This window comes from Apis cerana, linkage group LG14 (genome assembly GCF_029169275.1).
Source record: "Apis cerana isolate GH-2021 linkage group LG14, AcerK_1.0, whole genome shotgun sequence".
In the NCBI taxonomy this organism is placed as follows: domain Eukaryota; kingdom Metazoa; phylum Arthropoda; class Insecta; order Hymenoptera; family Apidae; genus Apis; species Apis cerana.
This window is the reverse complement of record NC_083865.1, coordinates 3182594-3210375: the sequence shown is the minus strand read 5'-3', so window position 1 is coordinate 3210375 and position 27782 is coordinate 3182594. Positions and strand designations below refer to the sequence as shown.

The 27782-nt window shown below is 32.9% G+C and overlaps 2 protein-coding genes across 7 annotated transcripts in view; one reads left to right on the top strand and one right to left on the bottom strand.

Annotated features, from left to right (window-relative positions):
* The first annotated feature begins 1018 nt into the window (after positions 1 to 1018).
* LOC108004449 (acetylcholine receptor subunit beta-like 1) lies at positions 1019 to 8843 on the top strand. Its single transcript, XM_017067370.3, has 5 exons — positions 1019 to 1479; positions 1560 to 1696; positions 1916 to 2070; positions 2169 to 3213; positions 3473 to 8843. The coding sequence occupies exons 1-5, from the start codon at positions 1314 to 1316 to the stop codon at positions 3635 to 3637; spliced, it is 1668 nt and encodes a 555-aa protein (XP_016922859.2). The 5' UTR covers positions 1019 to 1313; the 3' UTR covers positions 3638 to 8843.
* A 734-nt stretch (positions 8844 to 9577) lies between these two features.
* Positions 9578 to 27782, bottom strand: part of LOC108004441 (neuronal acetylcholine receptor subunit alpha-7) — a 219789-nt gene continuing 201584 nt past the window's right edge. For all 6 annotated transcript variants that reach the window (XM_017067359.3, XM_017067360.3, XM_017067362.3 and 3 more), the window contains one exon: positions 9578 to 27603. In XM_017067359.3, coding sequence (XP_016922848.1) covers positions 27436 to 27603 — 168 coding nt within the window. In that variant the 3' untranslated portion in view covers positions 9578 to 27435. The remainder of the gene's footprint in view (positions 27604 to 27782) is intronic.

The following is a 27782-nucleotide window of genomic DNA, read 5'->3' as shown; positions in this document are numbered from 1 at the left end:
CAAAAAAAAAAAGAAAAAAGAGAAAAAAAAACAAATTCATTTCTTTATTCATTTTGTAGAAGAAGAAAAAGATTGTTTGAAAAATTCGAAAAAAATTCTGATATTTAATAACAACTCTAGATTTAATAAATGTGTATGTAAAAAAATTGATTTAATTTTTTATAACTGTAACTGAATCTCAATCACTTTTTTTTAGAACGACATATTTTTATTAATATTAATTTAAAATGATTATATTTTGTTGTACAATGTTTTATTATCTTCTTTAAGAATAAAATGACTTAATTATCCGATCGTTCGATTTTTTTCAATTCGATTGGATTTATTAATGCGAAGTTTGATAGATATTTTCCCTACAAAATTGTTCGCAACATGGGCACAGAGTGCGGTACTGCACAGCTCCTGATTGCGTACTTGTGCGTCGATAATCATTTCCAATTTTAAAAAAAAATATTACACAATGATCAACGTTAAACGAATCTTACAATAAAATGAAATGAAAGTAAAATTTATTACATTACATTATATAATATTCTTAAAAAAAATTTGAATTAATAATAATAAAATTCACGCGCAACGTCTCATTAAAAATTCCATTACGTCCTGAAATTATGTTTACTTAAATAACTAATATAATAAGTAACTAATTAGCTAAAAATTTTCATCGCGTAGCTTTATTATTCATACGTACAAAAAAAAGTAAATTAAAATAAAATCATATTCGCTAAATTAAAATAAATAATAATTTCCAATATGAAAATTGATGAACACCTACACCGAGTATATATAATCCTTGAAAAAAAAAAAAAGAAAAAAAAGAATTCACTTCTACACCTTTTAGAAAACCAATTTCGAGCCAAGCCAAAGGTTTCAAAGCGATTAAAAAGGAAAAAAAAAAGCCTGAAAACCAAGTGACTCCTTTAATCCAGCGAATATTCCACCCCCAACACCCGCCTCCCCGACTTGTCCAGAATCCCTCGATAAAGCAGAACTCGCATCCGCGCGGAGAGCATCAAGACTGCGCATCTGTGAAGCGTATCACTCGTGAACAACCCTGCCCATCAACCCCCTAAACTCCAGAGTCGCACCCCAGTCGCGCCAAATAAAGACTCGGTTCCAGTTGCGTCGTTGTTTCGAATACAAAGACAAAAGAAGAAAGAAGAAGAAAAAGAAGGGGGAAAAAAAACAAAAAAAAAGAGGGAAAAGTTACAACGAAGAGGCGATAAGTGACGAACGTTGTGAAAGGGTTGACCGATTAATTTCACGAGCATGGAAGAAGGTGGACGACCGAGTAACGGGCGGCAAGAGAGGAAATGCACTTATTGGCCAGCGTCTGCGTACTCATATTGATCTGCGGCGGTGGCTGTTGGAGTGTCTACGGGGTGTCTACGGGTGGGACACCACCTGAAACCTGTCCAAAAATGCATTTTTGCTCGAGACTCGCGCGAATTCTACTCATCTCCGCCGTTTTCTGCGTCGGTTCGTTCGATGAGTTTTTCCCCTTTCGTTTTCTTTCTTTTCCTGTTCGTGTCGGGTGTTAATAGGACGTTGTTTCACAGGTCTCTGCTCCGAGGATGAGGAAAGGTTGGTGCGAGACTTGTTCAGAGGGTACAACAAACTCATTAGACCTGTGCAGAACATGACAGAGAAAGTGCACGTGAATTTTGGCCTCGCCTTCGTGCAACTGATCAACGTGGTGAGTGATTATTTATTCGTGTTTCGTGTTCTAGGGGATGTAGAATGTCGTACGTAGGGATGGCTGTCAGAAAAAGCGTTTCTTTCCTCTTTCTCCTCGTTCTTCTGTGCTTTTCGTGCGAGCGAAAATTGAAGAAACGTGGTTAGAGATTTGAATTTAGGTTAATACAAGAGTTCGAGTTTCGAGGCATGGAATGTGACTCGACTTGTGTTTTTCCAGAATGAGAAAAATCAAATTATGAAGTCGAACGTTTGGTTGAGATTTATTTGGACGGATTATCAGTTGCAATGGGACGAGGCAGACTATGGCGGTATCGGGGTGCTCAGATTACCACCCGACAAAGTATGGAAACCTGACATCGTGTTATTTAACAAGTACGTAATACAAACGATGCGTCCATCTCTTCTATAATTTTCTCATCGATTTTGCCATCTTCTCGTTCTTTCTTTTCTGAAAAAAAAAAATTTTCCAGCGCGGACGGCAACTACGAGGTGCGATACAAGAGCAACGTGCTCATCTATCCGAACGGCGACGTCCTCTGGGTCCCACCGGCGATCTACCAGAGTTCCTGCACCATCGACGTCACGTATTTCCCGTTCGACCAGCAAACCTGCATCATGAAATTCGGTTCCTGGACGTTCAACGGCGACCAAGTCTCCCTGGCCTTGTACAACAACAAGAACTTCGTCGACCTGTCCGACTATTGGAAGAGCGGCACCTGGGACATCATCAACGTTCCGGCCTACCTGAACACCTACAAAGGCGACTTTCCAACCGAGACAGACATCACCTTCTACATAATCATCAGACGCAAAACCCTGTTCTACACAGTGAACCTGATCCTGCCGACCGTGCTCATCTCTTTCCTATGCGTGCTCGTGTTCTACCTTCCAGCCGAGGCCGGCGAGAAAGTGACTCTGGGGATCAGTATCCTCCTCTCATTGGTCGTGTTCCTGTTACTGGTCAGCAAGATCCTGCCACCGACCTCGTTGGTGCTCCCGTTGATCGCCAAGTATCTCCTCTTCACGTTCATCATGAACACGGTCAGCATCCTAGTCACGGTGATCATCATCAATTGGAACTTCCGCGGGCCGAGGACCCACAGAATGCCTCAATTGATCAGGAAGATATTCTTGAAGTATCTGCCAACTATACTGATGATGAGGAGGCCCAAGAAGACGCGTCTCAGGTGGATGATGGAGATTCCAAACGTGACGTTGCCCACTTCCACTTACTCGGGTAGCCCGACGGAGTTGCCCAAGCATCTGCCTAGCTCGTTGACGAAATCGAAGATGGAGGTGATGGAGTTGTCGGATCTTCATCACCCGAATTGCAAGATCAACAGGAAGGTTCATCACACAACGAGCAGCTCGAGCGCGGCCGGTGGGGAAGGCCTCGCCGATAGAAGGGGATCCGAGAGCTCTGATTCGGTGTTGCTCAGCCCTGAGGCCAGCAAAGCTACCGAGGCTGTCGAGTTCATTGCCGAGCATCTGAGAAACGAAGATTTGTACATACAGGTTGGAGAAATTATTTCTTTTGTTCGATCGATTTTTTGATGATAATAATAATAAGCGATCTGTGATCGACAGTTTGAAAATTTGAATAGAAACGAATTAAAGTGAGGTTAGAGAGAAGTTTCAACGAGGTAATCGAAAATTGTTTATTACGTTATTGCTTTATTTCCTTGATTTCTTCTTCACGCGTTATTATTATCTTCTATCTTTTGTCATAGAAAGTAAGGGATCACGAAAAATTTTCATTCTCGGTTCCTTCCAGACGAGGGAAGATTGGAAGTACGTGGCGATGGTGATCGATCGACTGCAGCTTTACATTTTCTTCTTGGTGACGACCGCGGGTACCATCGGGATCCTGATGGACGCACCTCACATCTTCGAGTACGTGGACCAGGATCATATAATAGAGATCTACCGTGGAAAATAAATTCCGTACAATCTAGGAAATTGAAAAGGAATAAAACGCGTGCCATCATCGTAATTTTCGTTTCATCCGCTCTCATAATATTCTCTTTTGTATAAAATTACGTGTATTCCTCTCGAGATAAGGGATGAAATTAATATTTTTCAAAGCTTTTCCATTTCAGTAGCCTGTTTCGAGGAAATTATTCGAAGAAGAGATTTTCGAGAGATTTTCAAAAATTGTTTCGAAATGATGGCGATGGTGATAATGTAACGAAAAGATCTTTCTTCATTTTATAACTAAAGTTTCAAAAATTATGAAGGAACGAAGCTCAACAGCACTCGTCGTATGTAATCGTCCAAATTAGTAAAAAAAACTGAATGAATTTCATTCTATAATTCAATCGATCCAGATTATTTTCTTCTATCGAAACTTAAATATCGTATTAATTTTAAACAATTTTCTTGCGCCTCGAAATTAATCACGATTATAATTGTCTTCCTTCGATACAAAACCGAGTGCTGGTTAAACGCAAATTAAGAATCCAATATTAAAATTAATATCCCATTGATCACGCATTCTAGATGAGTAATCGGTTAATCGGGAATAAGGAATAAGCATAGAGCGTAGACATCAAATAATTTTGATATTAATCGTGCAAATAATCGTTGCCATTATTGTAATCTCGCGTTTGATGAATCATCATCATGCGATGCATCAGAACATCGAAGGGCCGTGACAACGTTCACGACAGACACATACGTCTCGATTTTTCTACTCCATTATTCGTTTGGAACAAGTTGGTCGTTGGTTGTATTTTAATCCAAAATTAATTGCAAAGAAATTCAAAAATGGAAAGACGATCAAATTTGATTTCATCGAATTTTGAATTTTCCAGAATTCGTAGTCTCAAATTTCTCGATCGTATAAATCATTGAAAATATTTTTAACTAATTTTATAAACCTCGAAATTTTAAAAATTTTTCAAATCAAACTTTAAAATTCCAATATTAAAACATTTAATATTTCGATACCGATGCGAGCCACAACTTTTTCCAAATTTCTCACTTTTTCAAACAGACACTCTTACGGAGATTTCTCGAAAAAAAAAGAAAGAAAGAACGATAAGAAAAATTGAATCGTCACAACTCCTGACGTCACAGCGGAAGCGCACATTATAAGCACAATGTCACGGCCCTGCGTACGTAATCGTTAATAAAGATGAAAGAGAGGAGAAAAAGAAAGAAGCGAAGAAAAATAAGAAAATAAAATATCATATACGAATATATGATACCCACGCTATAATATACAGAAGATTGTTAAAACGGTCATGTTTTCTCTAATAGAAAGTTTTGCTCCATTACGCAAAGGGTGTTTGTGGTTACCGATTTAACGAAACGTTGATTTTCAATCATATGTATCGCCTACAGTTGTGCCTCGCGGATTATCCCAATTGTTATATGTGATTATCCCAATTGTTACTGTATATAATATACGAACTTTTCGACTTTAATTTCGATTAGAATCTCTATTGTCCACCGATGGAAATGTCTAAATATTATGTTGTTGCAGATTAAAGAGAGATTTTTAATCCTTTAAAGTTGCCTTTGTTGTCGTTTCAAAATATGTAATTTATGAAAGATTTATATTTATATTTATTACATGAATATGATGAAAGAGTTTCACATTTCGATGAAAAATAATTTGAAAATCATTCAAATTGATTTTATTAATGATCTGTTGATTCATTGCCAATTAATTTAGTTTTTCATACACGAATGGCAGTTCGTTCTTTTAATATTGCAATTTTAAAAACTCTTTATCTTTAGTATTATCAATCGAAACGTGTGAATGAAGCATTTGAATTTAATGTTAAAGTATATTTTATTATAATACATAATTTATATGCAATATTATTAAGAATTTATATTTTCTCTTACTATTTATAATTGCAACACGATAATTCAACGATACTACAATGATATAATGCACGATTGAAATTTACATTTAACTAGTTTCAAATTGTCAAATTCTAAATGATTATATATATATTATATATATATATTTGTAAAATAGGACATATGCAACAACCTAATATTATCGAACAACATTCGCTTCTTTTCGAATCGAAATACTTCTAAATTTGATTAATAAGAAACAGTTCATAAATCGCACGTCGTTTTCATAATTTTATACGTGAAAGACAAAATAAATCGTAAATCAATTCTGAATCTTCCAAAGAAAAAAAGGAATTAAAAAAGACCCGAACTTTTACAATCTTCTAAACGATCAACAGTAGAAGATATCTTCTAAATACGAAAAAGATAATTTCATCGGAGTTCGGGTTATGGGTGGAAATAAAAGAGAATACGAGACCCATGTTTTAACAAAATTCATCGTTGAACGTTTGTGATTCGTTGTCCTCGCTTGTATGAATATAAATCCTGATGTGTATGAGATATCATTCGAGATTTAGAGTAACGTTAGGGTGACACGTGTCTTCCTTGAACGAGATACAATAACTAGAATTTAGTCCCCCGTGAAGTGGAGTAATTAGATAATGCTTGTTCATTTCTATACATTTTAATTCTATATATTTTATAGCGTTGTTCACTCGAGAATATGCGAAGTATGCATGTGTACGAGAATCACAATGAGACGATTTTAAATGAAGATTTTTACGAGACGATTGAACGTTTCAATCATTGAATTGAATCGTCCATATATTATTACTTGTACAGGATGTATGACGAGATATATTTGAGAGATATCTTCAGAGGATCGATTCTAAAACGAAAAAAGTTGTAAAAGTACAAAAATGTTGGTCGAGATTGGTTTATTTGTCGAGTTAGGAGATTAATTGAAGTTTGAATTGGAACATCTTATTATTCTCAAATATGTCTCACGAATATATCAACATTCTGTGTATTAAATTGATTTCATTATAAGTAATTAAGAAATATTTTGAAGAAGAGAAAGATTAATTTGGCCTTAGAGTTTTATGTTTCTTCTTTAAATCTTTGTTTAAGTAAAATGAATGAAATTTAAAAAAGATTACGATATAGAAATGCAAAGAGAGATAATTTTTTTTTGAATTTTTGATTGGAAAATTTGTAAGATGAGTTAACTTTTGTTTTATAAATTCTTTTTTTTTCTTGAAAATTTTCTCCTCAATTGCAAATCAAAATAAAAAATTTTGCAACTTGCATCTTCGATTAACCCTAAAGTAAATTGGTACAAATACATTTTCTTTGTATATCTTTACTTTTAAATTATAATGTGTTCAAATTGATATTATAAATACTTCTTCTATAAGATTATAAAAGAAAAGAAAAAGATAATATCATTTTATACGTATAAATTTTTTTAAAAATATAATGCTATTATATAACGTTATTGTTCGTTATTATTGTATATTGTACACTTTGAATTTTTAATATATTTTTTAAGTTTCTTATTAAACAATTTAAACAACTTTTAATGTACTCTCCTGTTCATAAGTCATACACGATACAATTAAATACAATATTTATTAGAATTACATTTAAAAATATAATTTAAATTTTCCGAATAAGTATAAACTTAATTTATTCTACAAGTATTTTAGTTATTCTAGGTGTTCTCTCGTCTTATGAACGTATATAGTACATTGAAATAATGAATTTTAAAAAGTAAATTAAATTTTCATTTAATAAAATCGAAATTAAACGAATAGAATATTCTTTTTCTATATGATATAAAAAACTGTAAGAATGTACTCTCATTGATTCTCACGTGTAGCAATTGGAAGCTTATTCCACTCCAACTATAAATCTAGTTATCGTTAAAATTAAATGTCTAAGGGAAATCATTTTATCAGCGTTACAACAATCAAACCGTACCGTATTGAAATTTATCGCACAAAAAAGGCGTGAATACCGCTAATTAGATAAACATTTGAACAAATTTCCATTAATTTCTTCCATTTTTTAATGCATATTATCTTAGCGGACAGTTGCATCGTTAATTTTTGAATATACATATATTCCTATCGCTCATCTGTATTTAGACAAATATTTAGACCGTTTCTTAATTCAGCTATTAGATATAATTTCATTCATGTAGATTTAATATATATGAATATACAGGATGTTTCGTAATTTTTCGACCAACATTGTAGAACAATAAATTGCGAGTGACAACTAAAATTATAATATGGATGTTTATGTAAATTGAAATTCACAATATGCATTCTACTTTGGTGCATTTTATACATGTTCACATATTCAAATGTTTCATAAATTCATAAAAATTCACAATCTACTTATAACAAAATAGGCTGAATATGCGTGAACAATAAATTCTGCATTAAAGTGCGAAATTTATTTGAAAATAAAAACCAACATAAGAGAAATAACAATTAGCGAGAGTTTGCAACAAGAGTCCATTTATAAAAGTTGCTCTCGAGAGTGTTAAATGTATTTGTACGTTTAGATAAAAATCCCGAAATGAAAATTTAAATATTACGAGCAATTTATACAACATAAGTTATGCTCCTGCAGTTTTGCCAGAAAAATACGAGACACCCTGTATAACCGTATACTTGATAAGAAATATCTCAAATTATATACATATATCGTATAATAAAAAATCATTAAAGCACTAGTTCAAATTAAGTATGATAAGTTGATTAACAACGTTATTAACGGTTCTCTGAATTCCAATTGTTTTTTCTTATGAAATTTTTAACATTTAACGTTAAACATTTGCCAAATCGTTTGAAAAGAATAGAAAAAAAAAAAAAAAAGAAGAACGTTCGATAGAATTTTTGAAACGTTCGAAAAATTATCACGAACACAATGATCACGTTATATTGAAAATAATAAGGAGAAATGTTTTTCGAATGAGTTAGTACGACGTAAAGTGTTCGAAGAAAGGAAATTGTTAAGATTTGAAACACGATTGGAATACTCTCTTGTCTACTAGAGAAAAGGATGATCGTAATAGCGAATGTATATTAGTTTATCTTGTTTATCGCATTACGTATATAAATAATATATAAAGGAGATGGTAAGAGAGAATAAGAGATATTGTTGAGCCGAGAAGATTTGTACTTTATTATCTTGCATGAGAAACGTTGCCGCGAATATGTTTATGCGAAACATTGATTTCTCATTAAAATAGACGTAACATTAAGATAGATTGATAGATAGTTCTTTTTATAAGGAAATAAAGATTATTAAAAATGAAAGGAGAATTTATTTTCTATACCCTATATCCTATTCTAATCTATAATCGTAACTCTCGAAAGAAATTTAATTTATTTCAATTATTTTATTGACGCGTACATTTTGAAGGCAAAATTTAAAAGATTATATACATGATAAAGAAAAAGAAAAACTTCCCGAGATTCTTAAAAACTGTGAACTCAACTCAAAGAACGAAAAATGTTCGATGAAAAGTGAAGAATAAGTAAATAGAAGACGTTTATATTCATTTCATTTATTTCAACAATTTCATAATAACGTAATAATGTTAATAATATTACAATGCGGCGATTACGTGCTCACCAGTTAACAGGGATTTTCATATCGATCAACGTTTCTGCCTCGAAAAAGAGCCCAGCGTAGAAATATAACAAATTTTTATCATTATTATTATTATTATTATTATTATTAATAGTAGTAGTAGTAGTAGTAGTAGTATATTAGTACTATTATTTATCGTTATTATTCCTTAATCTTATTTATAGTATTAGTGTTATTATTAATATCATTATAATTATTAGTATTATTATTTATTAATATTATTATTATTATTATTATTATCTTACTTAACGTTCTTCAATATGAATTTACTATTATCAGGCCAGGCTGTTGTCGAGGCATAATTTAAAAGTCAAGTGAGATCGAGGGTGAGTCAGTTCAATTGCATCGTCCCACCAGGGTCTACGGAAAAAGGGAGTATCGTTTTCTTTTCTCTCTCTCTCTCTCTCTCTCTCTCTCTCTCTCTCTCTTTCTCTCCTCTCTATCTCTCACTCGCTTTCTCTCTATTTCTCTCTCACCCTCTCTTTCTCTCAATTTCTTTCTCTCTTGAGTTGTAAATATTTATTTTTTTTTCTCTCTTTTATTCTCCCCTTTATAATTATAATATTTTTTTTTGCACATTTAAGCGCATTTTTGTAATATTTCTCATTTTGACTCTCTCTCTCTCTCACACACACACATTTTCCGCCATTCTTTCTCTCTCTTTCACTCTCTCTCTCTCTCTGTTTTCTTCTCATTCTCCTTTCTCTCCCTCTCTCTCTCGCCACCTTTCTCTCCCTCCCACGCACTCACAGGCTCGAAATATTCTTTTTTTCTTCCGTGTTATGTATTATATCCTTCGTTAGACTCGCTTTTTCTCGCCCCTATTCTATTTTTTTTTCTTCTATTTTTTTCCTTTTTCTTTTTTTTTTTTTCTTTTCTTTTCTTTTTATATATAACTTCGTAACGACTTCGACGACTGGTGTAACGGTGGACAATAAAGAGACGATTCCTTCGTTAAAATATATCGTATAGGGAAGAAAAAAGGGCGTAGTAGGTAGAGAAGAAATAGATTTCGTATCTCGTCTCGGTGCGTCTCTTTGTCGTTCGTCAAAACGACGAATGTCTTTCGTTTCTTACACGTGTCATCTTTCACCCCCCCTACAAATAATCATCCTTCTTTCTATATTCGATTATTAAATTTCCATTTTGATCAAGCTCAATCATACTTATCTACGATACTTTCTCTCTCTCTCTCTCTCTTTCTCTCTCTCTCTCTTTCGCTCTCATTCTCTTCCTTTTCTCTTTCACTACTCTCATTTCACACCTATATCTCTCATCCTTTTCATCTATTTTCGTTTTATCTTTAGCTTCGTTAAGTTCAATAGATTGATTTAAGAGATAATTAAGTAATTAGCATCTTTCCTTTAGTTTAGAGAGAAAATGATCTCGATTAAAAGTTCGAGCCTAACTTCTAGTATAGACTACCTTTTGAATCACCCCTATAAATTTATATTTTGCTCGAAGTAATTATACTACGTGTCTATTGATTACAGGCTAGCGTTTAATATTCAGTTTACTCGATTATTGATTCATTTAGTTTAAGGTTTATTTAGTTCCTCTCGGTTTCTTTTTTTTTCTTTTCTTCTCTTTTTTTTTTTTCTCTTTCATCACGAATATTCGCGTTTTCCATTCAACACGGTTTTAAATATGCGTAGAGATTACGTTTTTTTTTTTAATACGTTTAATACTTCGTTTTTTTGACATTTTTTTTTGTTTTGTTCTTTTATCAATTTAGATCTTGTTTTCGTAATATTTTTCTTCCTTCTTCCCTTTCTTCTCTTTTTTTTCATTTCATCGTTTCTTTATATCTTTTTTTCTTTCCTTGTTTTTATTTGTCTCCAAGCGTGGATAGCTTATGGCCTTTTCTTTTTTTTTTTTTTTTGTATTATTTTTTTATTCGTCTCTTCTTACTTCTTCCTTCGGCTCGGTTATCGATTATATTGATCGTCTAAAGAAGAAAAACAGAGGAGATTTTTCAAAAAACGTTGTAACATCATGGTGAGAGAGTGTGAGAACTTTTTTCAAACCGATCATTTATCCTTCTTCGAAACGAAGGGAACGAGATTTGCCTATGTATTCGAAAAATATCGACTCTTCCATTTATCTCTTTATAAAAATTCAAGTTTTCCTTTTTTTTTTTTTTTAAATTCAGTTGGCTGTGACGCATTGTTTCTTTTTCTCTCGTTTTTATCTTCTTCTCTCGTTTGTTACATCGCTCAACGACTCGAGAAAAATCAAGACAGATGCAACAATTTCAACGGAACGCAGTAAAAATATGTTAATTAAATATGTAATTAATGATTTCTTTCTTTTTTTCCCTCTCTTTCTAACAATGGTATATATTCGCGAATCGTTTGAGCGTTTTATCCATGCTAATCGAATTTTCCAAAGAAGATATTTTTTAAACTTACATAAATTCGATAATATAGCTTCGAGAACGTTCGAAAGGATGTTTTCGACTTAATTTTAATTTTTTCGACCGTAGATACTTGATATAAATTCGTACTTTTACGAATTATTAATGACTATGTAATAATAATCAACATTATTAATAATGACGTATTTAAATATATATTTATTCTGAATATTTTCTATTGTACGTGCATTATTGTATATCTTTAAATACTTCAAATTTTCCTTTACAAATTTTCAAATATCTACAATCGATCGAATAATTAATCATTTTAAAAATCTCGTGACCATAAAATAATGAATCCAAAGCAAATTTATACCACTTTAAATACAAACGATTAAATATCATCACTTTCCTTTCCTCGAATTCTCAAATTTTCTCAAGGCTGTTGACGATTTCAAATATACATATTTGACGCGCGTTACAGATTTAACCCTCGGTCGGCCAAAGTCGGGTCACTTTTGGCCCATATCCCTGGCAATGTAAACGATATTTAATTCAGATACGCGGGCCAAAAGTGGTCCTCTTGCGAGCCATCGGCGATTTCGAGGGTTGAATCTCGAGTCGACGATTGAAAATTTCGCCTCTATAAAATATCACTATGAACGACACAATCAACAAGAACGATATTGATGAGATTCGATCAATCAAATTATCCCTCGAATCGTTCTACGCGTTAAAACGACATACACGCCTTTATCATCGATTAATAACAATTATAATCGTTCCATCTCGACGCCTCAATTGTTTACAACGAATCGTATCAACAATCTCGATCAGTCACCAATTTTAAAAACAGTCTCTCTCTCTCTCTCTCTCTCGCTCGCTCGCTCGCTAATTAAGCGTCTGCTGGGTTCGACAGGCGCGATAAATTACACGTTTATATAAGATAGCTAAAAATTTGGCACTTGAACATTGCGTGTCCGCGCTAATCGTTTATCCTAATTTCTTGAGTAATTCACGCTGCCGTGAAGGAAGTCTGCGGCAGTGAATCGCGAGAAATAAAACTCCGCCACTCCACGCATTCCACCCCCACCCCTCTAAGCATCCCGTGACGTATTCTTGTTATTTCTTTTTGTTTGTTTTTCGATCTTATGATTATCGTGAATATAGAATCGCTTTGCACGATGATTCCTCGAGAAGATTACGGTACAGTTGTGGATTAAGTAAATTACATCTAATGAGAAATATATTCGTGCCGATTAATAGAATTTTCGTGTTAATTTATTATTTCGTGCGCATGGAGATGTAAAATATGATAGTTGAACAACGTGGATGTTTCTATAGATTTTCTTTTTAAAGATATTAAGGAAAGTTAGTAAGAATTTTATTTTCAATAATGAATAAAATAATACATTTATATTTAAAATCCGATCTAAAGTTCAAACAATTTAAGTAAAAAAGATTTTATATTACTAATTTTCTTACATTTTTCTTAGGCACCTTTGAAACTTTGTTGATCAATTAGGAAATAATTAACATTGTCTCTCAGAAAAAATTAATCAAACTAAAATCTTCACGGTGATATGAACATTTAAATAAGATTAATCGTGAAATATTTCTCATTAGCTTGTGCTCCTTGATATTCTTCATTTCACGACGAATAGTTCCATGAGAAATCATCGTGCAACAACGAGGATCACGAGCAACGATTACAATTTTTCCAATTTTCACCTCTCTTCAGTTTTATCCATTTTACACGCCACGTTTCGCCGTAGTTTAATTCGATCTCTTCGCAATACGCATCTATATAGAGAATATACGGTACGTATATCCGTTACATGCATATATTTATACATTTATACGTATATATACAGGTTCAGCCGAAACGGATGAAAGTCCAATTTTATCAGATTCTATCCTATATCTTTCAATGAAAGGAAAAATTTATTCATACGTAATAACGAAATGGAAAACAGGTCTTATATTTTTTCAATGTGAACTCAAAATATAAATTCGTTATTGGTCGTTAAAAGATTTTAGACTAGAAAAAATTCCTCTTTGCAATTTTACCTGTGTCCAAATTTTTTATTGCTTGTATCATTCGCTCCAATATCACGAAACATTCGTAAAAGAAATCTTTCTTACATAATTTTTTACAAAATTCATAATCAGTTGTGGATTCTTAATTGTTGAAGCTTGCTTTTGTGTTTCAAAATTAATTAATTGAGTCGAAATTAACCATTTTTGAAATGGAGTAGCATTCGTATTGAAAGTTACAATGGTGACGATAATAAGAGAAAAAGAAAAGAAGAATAATTTTAACAAAACGAAAAATTTCGCGAAACACGAGTTTCAGAAAGTTGCCTCGACGAACACACCGCTTAATTAGATTTCAACTAGAATATCAGAACTTGACTTAACTACTCCCAAACTGCTCGTTGCAAAGGAACAAAAATCTGTGCAGAGGCCAACGTTTCTAAATTTCCCTCATTTCACAATTATTTAAGTTTCCCGGTCCTGTAATAACTTTAATAACTTCCTCGTTTATACTTCATTTCGGCTGACCTGCCACTTCTTGCGTATAAAGAGCGGTCTAATAAAATGGGGACAAAGAGCCGTCGATCTTTCGAGTGTCTTCGTGAAACGCGCGATTAAATTTTTCTTACTAATTTATACAAAAGCGTAATTGCACACTTCTCCTCTCTCAAAACGTTATCTCGTCTATTTTCTTCGACTTTTCGCAAAGCGTTTCTACCTCTAGCCTCGAGATGCTACTATTGCAATAATCGAAGCGCGCGTTTAATTTACAAGAAGAAAATTTCACGCTTCGATTCGATCCTCCATATTTATACTTTCTCCTCTTTCCCCTCGTATTCTTCTTTTCTTTCGTTTCGTTTCGTTTACTCACCGATACAAAAATGAATCACACGAACACGAGCATATCTCTTAAACTCGATAATTTTGATTCTCCATCGATCACAGTATTTTTTTATTTTTTTTTTTTTTTTTCACATGTTTCGCGGACACGTTCGAGGGTTAAATTCTCGAGAGTTGGTTTTTCGTCGATATTTCTTTTAAATTGAGCGAGATTGATTAAATCGCAGTTCATGGATTCGTATATGGGTTCGACTATTTTTTTCACATAGCGAATTAGTTAGAAACTGGTTATAAAATATTCATTTCTTTCTTTCGAGAAAATTGTTTCTCGACAACCTGCATTATTATTCATTCAGTTGAAACATCGGATCGCTTTTATCGGGAAAAAGACTCTCGAGATCGAGTTTGTAACCATTGTGTGTGCTTTTTTAATATTTCTGAAGAACACGCGATTTTCATGAGAATTAGAACATTTCCATAAGCGTAGTTGCGCAATCGATATTTCATCGCACGTGATAAATCTCGATTCCTGCTCGTTTCGTATTTCTTTCTTTCGATACGGATCCATCGTTGGCGAATTGTGCTATTCACGAATTACCATGTGAAAGAAGAAGTCGAACACGTATTTCATACACGCATGAAGGAGAGAATATTTCTCGTAAATATAGAAGATGCCGCATATAGAGAATGATCGTCCAATAACACGAGTCGTGATATCGTGTGGCGAAAATTACTATCGAACTATCGTTCTGGATGCAGAGTTTATTCGCAAGAAATATTCTCGAGAGTTTTTTACTTTCAATTCTATTAGCATCGTTTTTCTTCTATTTTATTTATTTATTTATTCATTTTTGTTGGATACTCTCGAAAGTTTTACTCTCAAATGTATTCTAATAATATTAATCGGCCAATCGATGAAACCCTGGACTCCGTGTTTAACTCTCTTGGAAACAGCTACCCAGAGAAGCGTTTGCGAGGGACATTTTTGCCATTTGTTTCCTTTAAGACGGGGAAACGAGACAACAGGTGAACGTTATAAATTGTTGCATATGAAATAAAATCCAATTTCGCGTGTAAATAGAATTTTAATTGAATTGAAAATTTATTGGCTGAATGTTAATACTCGTTCCATGTTAATTCAATAACTCGAAATTAACTAAAATGCAGTTTGTTTTATCATACGATTGTTATATTGCGATATATAATTATTCTATCATAAAATAGAATATTATGCGCTATAATAATTTTAACTCAAATGCTTCTTTTATATTACGATTCAAAATAAATAACGAATAAATAACGAATTGCGGGTAATTAATATAATTTTTTATAAGATTCGAGATTTATGAAAATTCGACAATTTCATCTGCAACAATCTAACCTTAAAAAAAAAAAAAAAAAACAGAAAAAATAGAAGAAAGACAAAGAAATTCGTCTCGTGTATCTTTGCATTTGTCTTTGTTTCTCATGTGTCTTGTAACTACTTCTTTGGAGACTACTCTGCGGAAGACTTTGACGTGCTATATAAGTATATAATAGACCTTACACGTTAAAAATTACTTTTCTGACTACAGTCGTTTGTTATTCTTCGTTTTTTTTTATCCTCTTTTTCTTTTTTTAAATCTCGGCTAAATAGATTACACCGGTTATTAAGATCGATTTAATTTCACTTAAATACAGTTATCGTTATCTTTATCGTCGCGTAATCGTTAGAGGTAGGTATCATACATCGAGAGAGAGAAGAAAAAATTCGTTTCTCGTATTTTTTTTTTGTTCTTCCTTTTTTTTTTTTCTTTTTTTTTCTTTTTTCTTTTTAATCATATCCGCTTCGAAGTTTCCGAGGGTGGGATTGTCTTTGTGACACTTGAACGATGAGGTGTCTCGATGAGCAATCTTTAGTTTTATTTCTACCGATTTACCTTAATAAGTTCCTCAAAACGCTTGGATTAATTTTACGAGTCGAGTAAATGACTACAAAGTTTGAGGGAGAAAGTTTCGAAGACTCGTGATCCGGTCGACGAAATTTCTTGCTTCCTTTCGCTTTTATATATGTATATATATAGTATTTATGTACGTATATATATTTATATTTTTTTTTCTTCCTCTTGTTCTTCTTCTTCTTCTTCTTGGGTTTCTGTCATAGAAATATCGAAAGGGGCTACTCGTCGACTCTACTCGTGTGTCTTGCGTTCGACGTTTGACGATTTCGAGTGTTGACGGTAATTGAACCATTGTTCGGCAGAGGGCGTTTCTTTCAAACGATCGAGGTTGGTCTTTAAAGGATATTTTCCGAGTTAAGGCAACGTTGACGGAGAAATGTGCTCGACTCTTACAGGAAGATTTCTGGTGGGTGACGTTTTACATATTTTATACCGAGGTTCAAACCGATTTTTTTGGGGCAAAACTCGTATCGAATCAACGAGAGATAATAATAAAAGTGAACGAGAGGAATAATATTTTTTTTTTACTCTTCATCTCGAGGTAATGTTCAAATTTGAATTAAAAAAGGTAATGTAAGGGAATGCGGTGCATGAAAAAATTTTATTGTTAAACAAGAAAATGTGTGTATTTGTATACTTGTAATATTTAAAAAAATGATGATAGAAAATAAAAGTGAACGTCAAAATGCGAAAAATTGATATCAAAGAATAGGATCATAGAATAGATAGTTATTAGATGATAAATTTTGAAATGGCAGTTATAGGGATAATAGGATCCTTTAATAGAATTTTAATTGATTGAAAGTTAAATGTAATTATCTAATAATTTTATCTTAAAAAAAAAAAGAAAAAAATACTAGAATTCAAGTGAGTATATTAAAAATTTAATCACGTATTATTTATATTATATATTTTATGTTTGAATTGAGCCAGTAAAAAATCGTATATATCTATGAATATATCGACGAATTAGCCCCTTCCAAAATTTAACATTTTACAACGATTCGTAATCGATTCTACATTCGCGATTCTTATTTTTCTCGATATTTATTTATTTATTTATTTATTTTCTCGAATAGCAATCGTTCAAATTTATTTCGAACGGGACACTCGAAAAATCGTACGCCTGATCGATGTCCGAATACACTTTAATCGCATCACCCTGTACATATGCTCTACTACGATCCTAATAGCGTACCAACCTTTAATGCGTTTTATTTAATTTTTTTTTTCATTTATTTAAATTTCTCGTTAACCATATAATATTTCTTTTATTATTATATTATTATTATTATTATTATTATTATTATTATTATTATTATTATTATTATTATTATTATTATTATTATTATTCGTTATTGGAAACGATTCTTCATAGAAGTCGCCTTAATCGTACGTTAAACAACGTTTCGTTTCGGAGAGAAAAGAAATTTTTAATATTTCGTACAGGCGGAGAATTAATAATTAATAATTAATACCGTTACCACTATTTATTTTATTCTATAATTATTGTTTTATTACCATTATTAATTATTTCTTAGTACTAATTTTATCATTTAATATTATCATTGTTTCACTCCTTTTTCGTGATTATTTTATCGTTATTGTTAATTTTAATTATAATAAGATTAATAGTTTATAATGACAACCCCACTTTGTGACAAGCTGAATTTAATATACAGTATTATATATTCTTTCTTCTTCTCCTTCTCCTTTTTTTTAATTAAAGGCGCAAGTCGCGTTAATTCTCTCCGTGAATTTCGCTTCTTCGTTTCCTTCGTTTCCTACCCCATTCCCGCCCCTTCTCTCATTTACACTTTCATTCATTTTCTCGATTCGTTTAAACAGAAATCTCATCGCGTTCTGATGGAAGGCTGCCATTTTCAGACATTCGAGGACGTCACTATTTTAAAAAAAAAACTCGTTTCAATTTATAACAGCACCAATCACGATTGCACAATACGAAATCGCGCAAAAAATCGCGTTTGTTGTTATTTTTTTATTAAAAAAAAAAAAGTCAATTATTTTAGAAAAAAAAATCTTCGTCCTATCGAAAAAAAATTTTCCAAGGATTATTAAAAAAAAAAAAGAAAAAAAAAAGAAAAACTCGGTAAAGAAGGATTTGCTTTTAAAAATGGAATGAATTCGAAGAATAATTTTTAATTTCGAAGTTTTCCCTCAAAAGAAAACTTCCAACGTTGTTCGCATAACCGAGCTGTCGGGCAAAGATAAAAGAAATATTATCTCGAACAGAATAATGCTCGTCGGAAATTTTTGTTGATAAAGACATTGGATAGACTTTAGACTCGCTTTCAAGGCGAAATCTTTTTCAAAAAGTACCTCTCTCTTACACCCGTGACATCGCTCGATCACGTGCATGAAAACGTTATCCGGTTTCATTCTCGGCTCGACGTTTGCTGCTTGATATATCAGTATTCCTCGAAAAGAAAGAAAGAAAGAAAAAAAAAAAAAGATTTTTCGTTTTTCTTTCATCGAGTTCAAGAAGGTGGAAACATTTCGGCAGCACATGCAATTAAAATCACCCTGCGATATCAGCATAATCATCGACACGATTGTTAAAACGAAGAATAATACGGGTAATAATCGTCACAATCCCTCTGAATTTAAACGTCATTCTCTCTTTTTTTTATTCTCGTTATTTCCCATTTTCTTTCTCTATCTTTCATTTCGTCGCTTCGATTTGATCGATCATCGGTAACGTCGATACTCTACTTTTCCCATTAATGCGTAGCGTAAGTATAACGCGTAAAATGTTCTTAATATGTATCCCTGGAAACAAAACGATCAAACGAAAAGATCCCCGTGAAACGTGAACGAAAACACTCCCCTTTCCCGGTGTCTGAGCGTGTATATTTCTCTATTTACTGTTTTACATCTTGTTTTTATTTTACGAATTAACATTTTCATTTTTCTTCTTTAATTCTCTTAATTCCTTTAATTTTATTACGAACGACTCGACAATTTTTCTACCATCTCGTCTAATTAATCTCTAAGACCCTGAATCTCGTGAACAGCTTAAATGCTTGAACGTTTTGAGCGTGATAATTGAAAAGTACATTCGAACCATTAAATTTACTCTCACTAAAGCGTCCGGCTTACGACTACTCGTAAACACCGCGCTGGATAAAAACAATGAATGAGCATTCGTGAGCAACGAATTTAGTTTTTTCCTTTTCCTTTCCTTTCTTTTCTATTTTTTTTTTTTTTTCATACGCTTCATTGTTCTTCTTCCATCTTTCGGTATTCTTCGTTTAATATATCGTTAAATCATTTTTTTTTTGTTCAGTGAGCAACTCGTTTCGAATTCCAACTTGACTTCGATATGTGGCAACAAGTAAATCTTCATTTATAGAACGAGTATATAATTTATTATCGAACTGCTTATCTCGATTTTGTATTTTACTTTAATATTTTTTTTTCCTTTTTATTTTTTTATTTCCTCTAGAGAACGTCGGAACTTCCACTTTTTTTTAAATATTGTTTGCATCTCTCATTTTTTTTTTTAATTTTTTCACTGCGATTCTATTATATTAACATCTCCTCTTTAACAACAAATCGCCCATTATTATTATTATTATTATTATTATTATTATTATTATTATTATTATTATTATTTTTGTTTCTTTAAATAATTCTAACTAAGGTCTCGCGTTGTTTATTTTTCTTTTTTTTTTTTATATAATATATTATATTCCCGAATATACATATATATATATAATTTTATTATTATTATTATTATTATTAAGTATTTCAGTTTTTCTCTTCACGCTCGCGTAACTAATCAATAACAAGTAATATCGAATAGGCTGGATGTTAATTCCCCGTTAACAATCAGCATTTGCTCGCTTAAACGTTAACGCGTTTTAAATACGATTAAAAATGGGAGCGCCGTCGTCGACGCGACTCGCGATATGCGAACGAATGGTCCGTTCGATGGCCAATTCGATTAATTCATCGATATTTTCTACTTAATCGCTTCATTTTCAATCACTTTTTATGGGATCGTTTCACGGCAGGTGTATAAATGGTGTATACATCCATATCATCCTGCGTATCACCCGAAGCTCAGTGAAATTAATTATAATTATAATTATAAAACGAATAATGCTCTTGTTTCTACCCATGTTTTTTTAATGGCAACTTGTATCCTCCATTATTGGCTTCATATAAATTTCGATTACATATTGTCGTTGTATGGTGTAATTGAGTTTTAATAACACGCGTTATTGCAATTTTGCTCGTGTTTTGCACGTATCATCAATTTATTATCGTTTATCGTTTATCGCTGCAATATGAATTGCAAAATGAATGCGAAAATCGAAAAAGTCAAAAGTTTGTGGATGGAAAGAACAACGAGTTAAAATTTCGATTATGTTCCATTATAAAAAAATTGCAATAATATCATTAACATTGTTAATTCTGTTTGAGAATTCAGATTGTGCGAATATAAACATTTATTCTATAAATTAAGTGATTTTGAAGATGATAAATATTTCAATATCCTAATTTTGTATGGAAATTTTTTGAAAATAATTTTATGCATATTAGAATTCTTATTTCGTTCATCGACGATAAATGCAAATTAATTAAATATTTAATTAATAAATATAATGAAATGCAATTAAATTATTTAAAATAAAATTATCAAAAAATTACATTTAATTTTAAATAATAATTTTAACTGATGTAACTGTATTAAATTTTACTTAATTTAATTTTTAATTTTTCACAAAATATGCTATGTCTTTATTTTTATTTCACCGATTCAATTTCTTGAAATTAAATTAACCTTCACTCACAGTTAAAAATAATGGTAAATTTCTTGCGGATCTTGTGTTTTTTTCTTTCATTTTACATTTTACATTTTAGAAAAATTTAATATTTTCCCTCGATTGGTAATCAAATTGGCCAAAGAAAGTCTCTCGAATCGATCGCGTTATAACAATATAAATCGTCGTTATGCGACTCTTTCCACCAACTTGAACTACAGCAAACGTGGTTACGGAAAAGAAAAAAATGAAGAAAACCACCACGAACATTTTTGTTCATTCGTTTCGCGATAAAAATCGATTTCACGCTTGTCGCTAGGGAGAAAGTAAACGCTTTGAAAGAAAGAAAGGAAAAAAAAAAAAAAAGAAAAAAAGAAAAATCCATCGCGAAACGAAATCATCGAAACCGTGGCATTTAAACGCATAGTATTCCTCGTATCACCGTTTTTTTCTTTTTTAAACATATTTTCTCTTCTTTTCTTCTTTTGTTTCTTTTCAATCTCTGTTATTATTGTTAGTTTTTTATTTATTTTTTTTTTTTTAATTCGATCGACACCATGCCAATGTCGAAGCTTGTAATTTAATATTATTTTTTCCGCGATTCTTTTTTTTTTTTTTTTTAACGACACTCACGTGAGATAACCGCGTTTTTTGTTTTAAACATTTTTCATTTATCTCTTTCCCTACTTTGTAATACTTTGTAGTCTACCGTTCCGGCGCGAACCATTAAGTGCTTTATATTTTTTTTAATTACTTTAATTAATTAGCTGATTTAAAGATCGAGAATGGTTTATTCCACCAATCGATTATAAGTTTATATCCTCTACGTATTATTTACTTTTTTTTTTTTTGCATTTTAAACCGCTCCTTTAACATCATTAACAATTTTTTTTTTAATTATTATTCTTTAACCATTATAATAATATTTAAAAGATAACGTGATTGGTTGTCGCGTCAATGCCAATGGCCAAAACGTGCTTATAGCTTTTTTCTTTTTCTTTTTTTTTCTTTTTTTTCACGTTTTATTTTATACACGTTCAACAAAATCCGCCTGTGAGACTATCCGTTAACGAGATTCCGATGTTTCTTTTCTCTTCTTCTGCTTCTTATTTTTTTTTTTTTCTTTCCTCGCGTTGACAAGCTTTTTTTCAATTTAATTGTCGAGTATATTTTCGTTTCCCATTTGTTCAAACGCAGAGATTGCGTTTTTTCTTTTTGAGCTTCTTTTCCTTTCCTTTCTTTTTTTTTTCTTTTTTATTTTGTTTTACGTTTTATCATTCGCGAGAGGAATAAATTATTCTGCTCTAAGGGGAGTTAAGATTTAGGTCTTCGACGTGCTTTGTGCTCGTGTTAAACACTTGGGAAAATTGCGATTAATCTTGTTCTAAAGAGATATGGTTCTCGTGTGCATCGCTTTTAGGGCGATCGCAAGTGTTGGAAACTTGGTTGCGCGTGTAGCTAGTCGATAATAGACATAATTGGAATTATGTTACATTGAAACAACAGCGAGCGACAGAGAAGAATTAAATTTATGAAAGAGATTTTATAGAGATATTGAAAGGTGAGTCGAATATTATTCGAGAGCTTGTCGAGAATAATTGTATAATTGCAAAAATAACGTATCTAAACATTTGAAGTCTAGGCCAAGATTAGATCTTATTAAAGACCTAAGTAAATTTCAAATTTCGAAAAGATTTCGAAGAGAGAACAGCATTTATTTAAAAAATAAGCGCCATTTGTTATCTTAAATATTTTGGATGGTACGCATGATTTATATGAAATAGTTTCAACATAGCAGAGTAATTTTTAATATCTTACTATTCAGTAATTTAGTTCAAAATTTCTTATAGTATATTATTGGAAGAAAAAAACTTGGAAAGATTTGTACACAGAAAAATACAGAGAAGAAAATGGATTTTTTAAAGATTTTTAACAACTAAATTACGTTATTCTATCTTATTTAATTGCCTCTTTTATATTTTGTAAAATCTATTCTATAAGAATAGAAGTTTATTTGATATAAATTTCATTTACACGAAGAAAATTTTACCAATATTTTCTTTAAACTCTAATTGATTTTCTTGATAACAGATGGCGCCAAATATTCAAATAACTACCCAAATAAATAAATACATAGGGAAATAATTTAAAGAATATTTTTATCAAAAGTACAGAAAACACAAAGAGGATGCGAGAAAACACGACATATTAAAACAACAATACAAAATCATTACGTATCATCGCGCGTTATCAACGTTGTTTCAATGTAATCCCAATTCGAAACGAGGCAAGATGAAGCAAACAGTCGTCAAAATTAACGAAGTACAGCATACGAAACCTAACATTAACCTCGATGATTCTTAAAGCTCGCAAAGGAAATCCTATTTCCCGCCGACATTAACCTGTACGAGCGTCCGAAAATCTCGGATCAAAGCCACGAGTCAAAATGGTTATTAAATCGTATGAAATACTGAGCATTCGTATATTGACTAAAATGTTTCCTCTGCGCCTAGACTCGTGGCAAATGAAGAGAAATTCGACGAGACGCCAGCGACAGATGAACGACGAACGCTCTTACCTAACCTAACCTCTACGATATAATAGCTTCGTTTTTTCGATGATACGTCAAGCCTGGCGGTGTCGTTTCTCTTTATCTTATCTTTGAGTGCGAATATTAAAATTCTAATAGTAAAACTCTCGAGAGAATTCGTTCTCTAGAATTTTTTTCTTTCGCAGTTGCAGAATATAAACGTTTCTTTTATTATTTCTTTTTAACGGACATTGAAATGAGCACGAAAATTTGTCCATTTACAAATAATAACTCGAGAGAAATAGTTCTCAAGAGTTTCAGAAAAATTACTCCGAATGATTTCAACGAAATATCTATAGGTAAAAATTAATACTTTCGAAAACAATTCCTCATCGATCATCTCCCTTTCTCGATCATCGCAATATCCATTAAAAGAAATTCTCGAAAATTTTACTCTCGAACATATTATTCGCACCCTCGAGACAAATACGCTACGAAATTAAATTAAAGCGCGACGTTCGACGATAAAAATTCATTCAGCGCGAATTATGCCAATGCAACGTGACTAAATCATCATATCGATAATTATTATACATCGAACGAAAGATCCTTGCGTATCTCTTATTCATCCATACCCATCTTCAACAATCATCTCTTGGAATTTTTTTCTCTTCTCCTTTCCTCTTTTCTCTGATATCTCTCGCAGGAAAGGGATTCCACTTTGCAGCGGAAAAAAAAACCAATCGGAACAGATGCGCGTCCGTTGACGGATAATCCGACGTGGGTACTTTCACAGACGAACTGCAAATGGTTTGGCCATTTAGTTTGGCGAATAGCGTGCGGTCGAAGAGCAAGAGATTATTCAAGGATCAGGCATCGGCGATCGCTCGAGATCTCGGTGTACATGTGTGTGTGTGTGCGTGTGTCAAGTGTTTTGGCGGATCAAATCGAGGCAAGCGAAATCGATCCAGCATCGAAGAAGAAAGGAGTAAAGAAGCGAGAATCGGACCGAGCCATCGAGGGTCTTCGAGATTCGCATTCTTTTCGAAGGCGACTCGATTTAAAAAAGTAAATATACACTAACAAGTTCGAGTTGCTTTCGAAAATCGTGTCGCGAGTCCCGTTGATCCGATCCGTTGAAGAAGACGCCATTTTATGTATACAAATATCGAGTTGATCGATCTTAAATCGAGTTCGATTCGAGGATCTCGAGGATGCGGAAGTCTGCCTCCTTGGAACGTTAGATCGAAAAAGTTTCTTTTTCTTTTTTTTTCCTTTTTCTTTTTTTCTTTTTCGTGAACATATATATATATACGTATGTATGCTAGTCTCGTGTATCTCGTGTGTAGATTACGTGTATGTGTGAGATAGAAATGCATCCTACGTGTGGTGTAGATGTGAGAGAGAGTGTGTACCGTGTGTGGGCTCGTACAAGCGTGTACAGAGGGACAATAACAAACGATTGTCCGCCGATAGAAGGGAAAGTAAAAACAAGAAGAGAGAAAGAAAAAAAAAAAAAAAAAAGAACGAAGAAAGATGTTGCGCCAAGTCAATCGTCATTCCATACTTTTCGAGTCATCCATTACCCGCGTCATCACTCTCTCCCTTTCTCTCTCTCTCTCTCTCTCTCTCTCTCACTTTCTCTCTTAACTCACTTTCTTACTCTCTCTCTCTCTCTTTCTCTCTCTCCCTTTCTCTCTCTCTCTTTCTCTCCGTTTGCTTACGCCGGATTTCTCTTACGAGCTAACAAAGAACATTATTTTTTTTTTTTGTTTTCATTTGTTTGTTACGCCGCGCTGTCGCACGCCACCTTAATAATCGTAGTATAAATCCCCCGTTTTATTTAAGTTGTCGTCGATTTACTTACTAGTGATACGGATAATAAAATTCACTGGCATTGTTTTGAAACATCTTGGCAGTTCATTGTGTGTAGTTTATTATTTTTACTTATTATTCTCTTTATTATTTTATTTTATTTTATTTATTTTTTTTTGTTGCTTTTTCAGTTTTTCAGAATATTAACGTGTGCGCTTTGCTCTTAATCTGTGTGTTCTCTCTTTCGTCTGTTTCCTCCTCGCTCTCTCTCTCTCTCTCTCTCTTTTTCTATTCCCTTTTTATTCCTTTTTCCCCTCTCTTTATCTTTCCCTATTTTATAAGCACAATAAAAGGAGCAGTGTACCCTTCTTCAGCTTCTCTCTTTCTCGTTTGTATATATATATATATATATTTATATATTTCTCTCTCTCTCTCTCTTTATCTATCTCTATGTCTCGTTTTTTCCCCATGAGATTCTCCGGCTGGCACGGCAGGTACCAAAATCAAAACGAAAAATCGTTTCGATGGTCGTACCCGTAAACTCGATTTATTCTTTAACAAATTCAAACGCTTCGACGGTCCTCGGTGCTCTATGCTCTGTCTCTTGCGTATGTATGCGTGTGTATGCGCGTGTTCGTGTGTGTATATATATATATACATATACATATATATATTTATATATATATATATACACGTGTTTTTTTACACGTGTGTACGCAGATTTATTTGCATCCCGTGCAATGTTTGTTGAAACGAATTTCGAAGACGAGATGATCCTTTATTTTTTAATTGTATTCTATTCTAGGGGGCAGTTTTCAACGAATAAAAAACGTTAACTTCAAGGGCGAGTATATTTGACATTGTAAAAATTTAATTTATTATAGTATATCGTAATTTATATCTCCCTTATTCTTTTCGAAATATCAATTATTATAACAATTATAAATTTATATATCGTTAAGAAGCGATGATTAAACTCGTTGGCATTTCATAAAGGAAAACAAGAATAAAAATAATTATCGAGATTTAACGTGGTCTTCGCGTTCTCTTTTCCTTTAAGAAATATATTTATTCTACCAAGAAGTGAAATCTTAATCAATTTTGATATTTGCAATCCTTCGAACCTTTTCCAACATTTTCATTTAATTAAAATCGCAGTATAAATTGAATAAAAAGAAATTCATACGAGAAAATGCCTCCTATTGAACAAGAGTTTCGCTTGAAAATTACAACAATTGCAACAAACATCGAATCGCCTCGTAAAATACCAAATTCATAAAATCGCAATGAAATTTACAAAATGAAATTTAGCTTCGCTGGCTATCTTCGAATGAAAAATCGCGAGAGAGAGAGGAACTCTTCCACCCCCTATCGTCGCAACGAATGCCAGGGATGCAGATACCTCGGCGTGGCCTGCATGCGTGTTCGTATATGCGTGTATGTATGCGTGTGCGTGTACGTGTTTCCTTTTAACGCGCCCGTTATGTAGGCGCATTTTCAACGTGTCTCGCTAAGGCGTCCTCTTCGAATGAACTACATGACGAGATATATACATATCTCTTATCTTTATGTATATTATTTATAATATATATATATATGTATGTATGTATAGTATGTATATCATAAAGAATACGAAGAGCCTAGTGTCCTCGCATCGTTTTCTTCCTATCACGGTGCGGATCACCCGAAACGAGGCGCAACACACGATCCCGAGGCTTGAGACACCCCGATCAGCTGCATGTCTAAGCGTAGGAGAGACATCCAGGTTATGAACGTTGCTCGAGTTTCCCTAGCTTGGATCCATACGTGGTTACAGTCGTGGTAATCGTAATCGTCATCGTAATCGTCTCTGTCCTGTTCGCGTCCCTCGCCGTCCGCACCGATGCGCAACACACGATCCTCGTCGACCACCGACTCGGTCAAGCCGGTCGTCTGAGCATATCTGAATCACGTGACGATGATGTGTGGCGCCGACAGTAGGACGGTGATGGTTGCGATGATGGTGAACAGAGTAAAAATGATTAGGCACATTCTGTCGATCACCATCGCCGCGAACTTCCAGTCGTTCGTCACCTTCGTGTTCAACTCCTCGCTTTTCAGCTGATCCGTGATTATCTGGAACAGGAGAGTACAACGTATGATTCACGACGCTCGTTTTCGGACGAAAAAGGGTATGGTTTGTAAGCACGTTGGAAGAGGAATTGGGAATTAATATTAATTTAGTTAAGTTTAATTCATTTTCTGATTCTGGTTTTATAACAATGGAAGATAGAAGTACTTTGGGTGATATGGTA

Coding starts and splice junctions, on each gene's coding strand:
- LOC108004449 (XM_017067370.3), top strand. CDS start 1,314: ATGCACTTATTGGCCAGCGTCTGCGTACTCATATTGATCTGCGGCGGT. Junction 1,480..1,559: donor CTCCGCCGTTTTCTGCGTCG/GTTCGTTCGATG, acceptor GTTGTTTCACAG/GTCTCTGCTCCGAGGATGAG. Junction 3,214..3,472: donor ACGAAGATTTGTACATACAG/GTTGGAGAAATT, acceptor GGTTCCTTCCAG/ACGAGGGAAGATTGGAAGTA.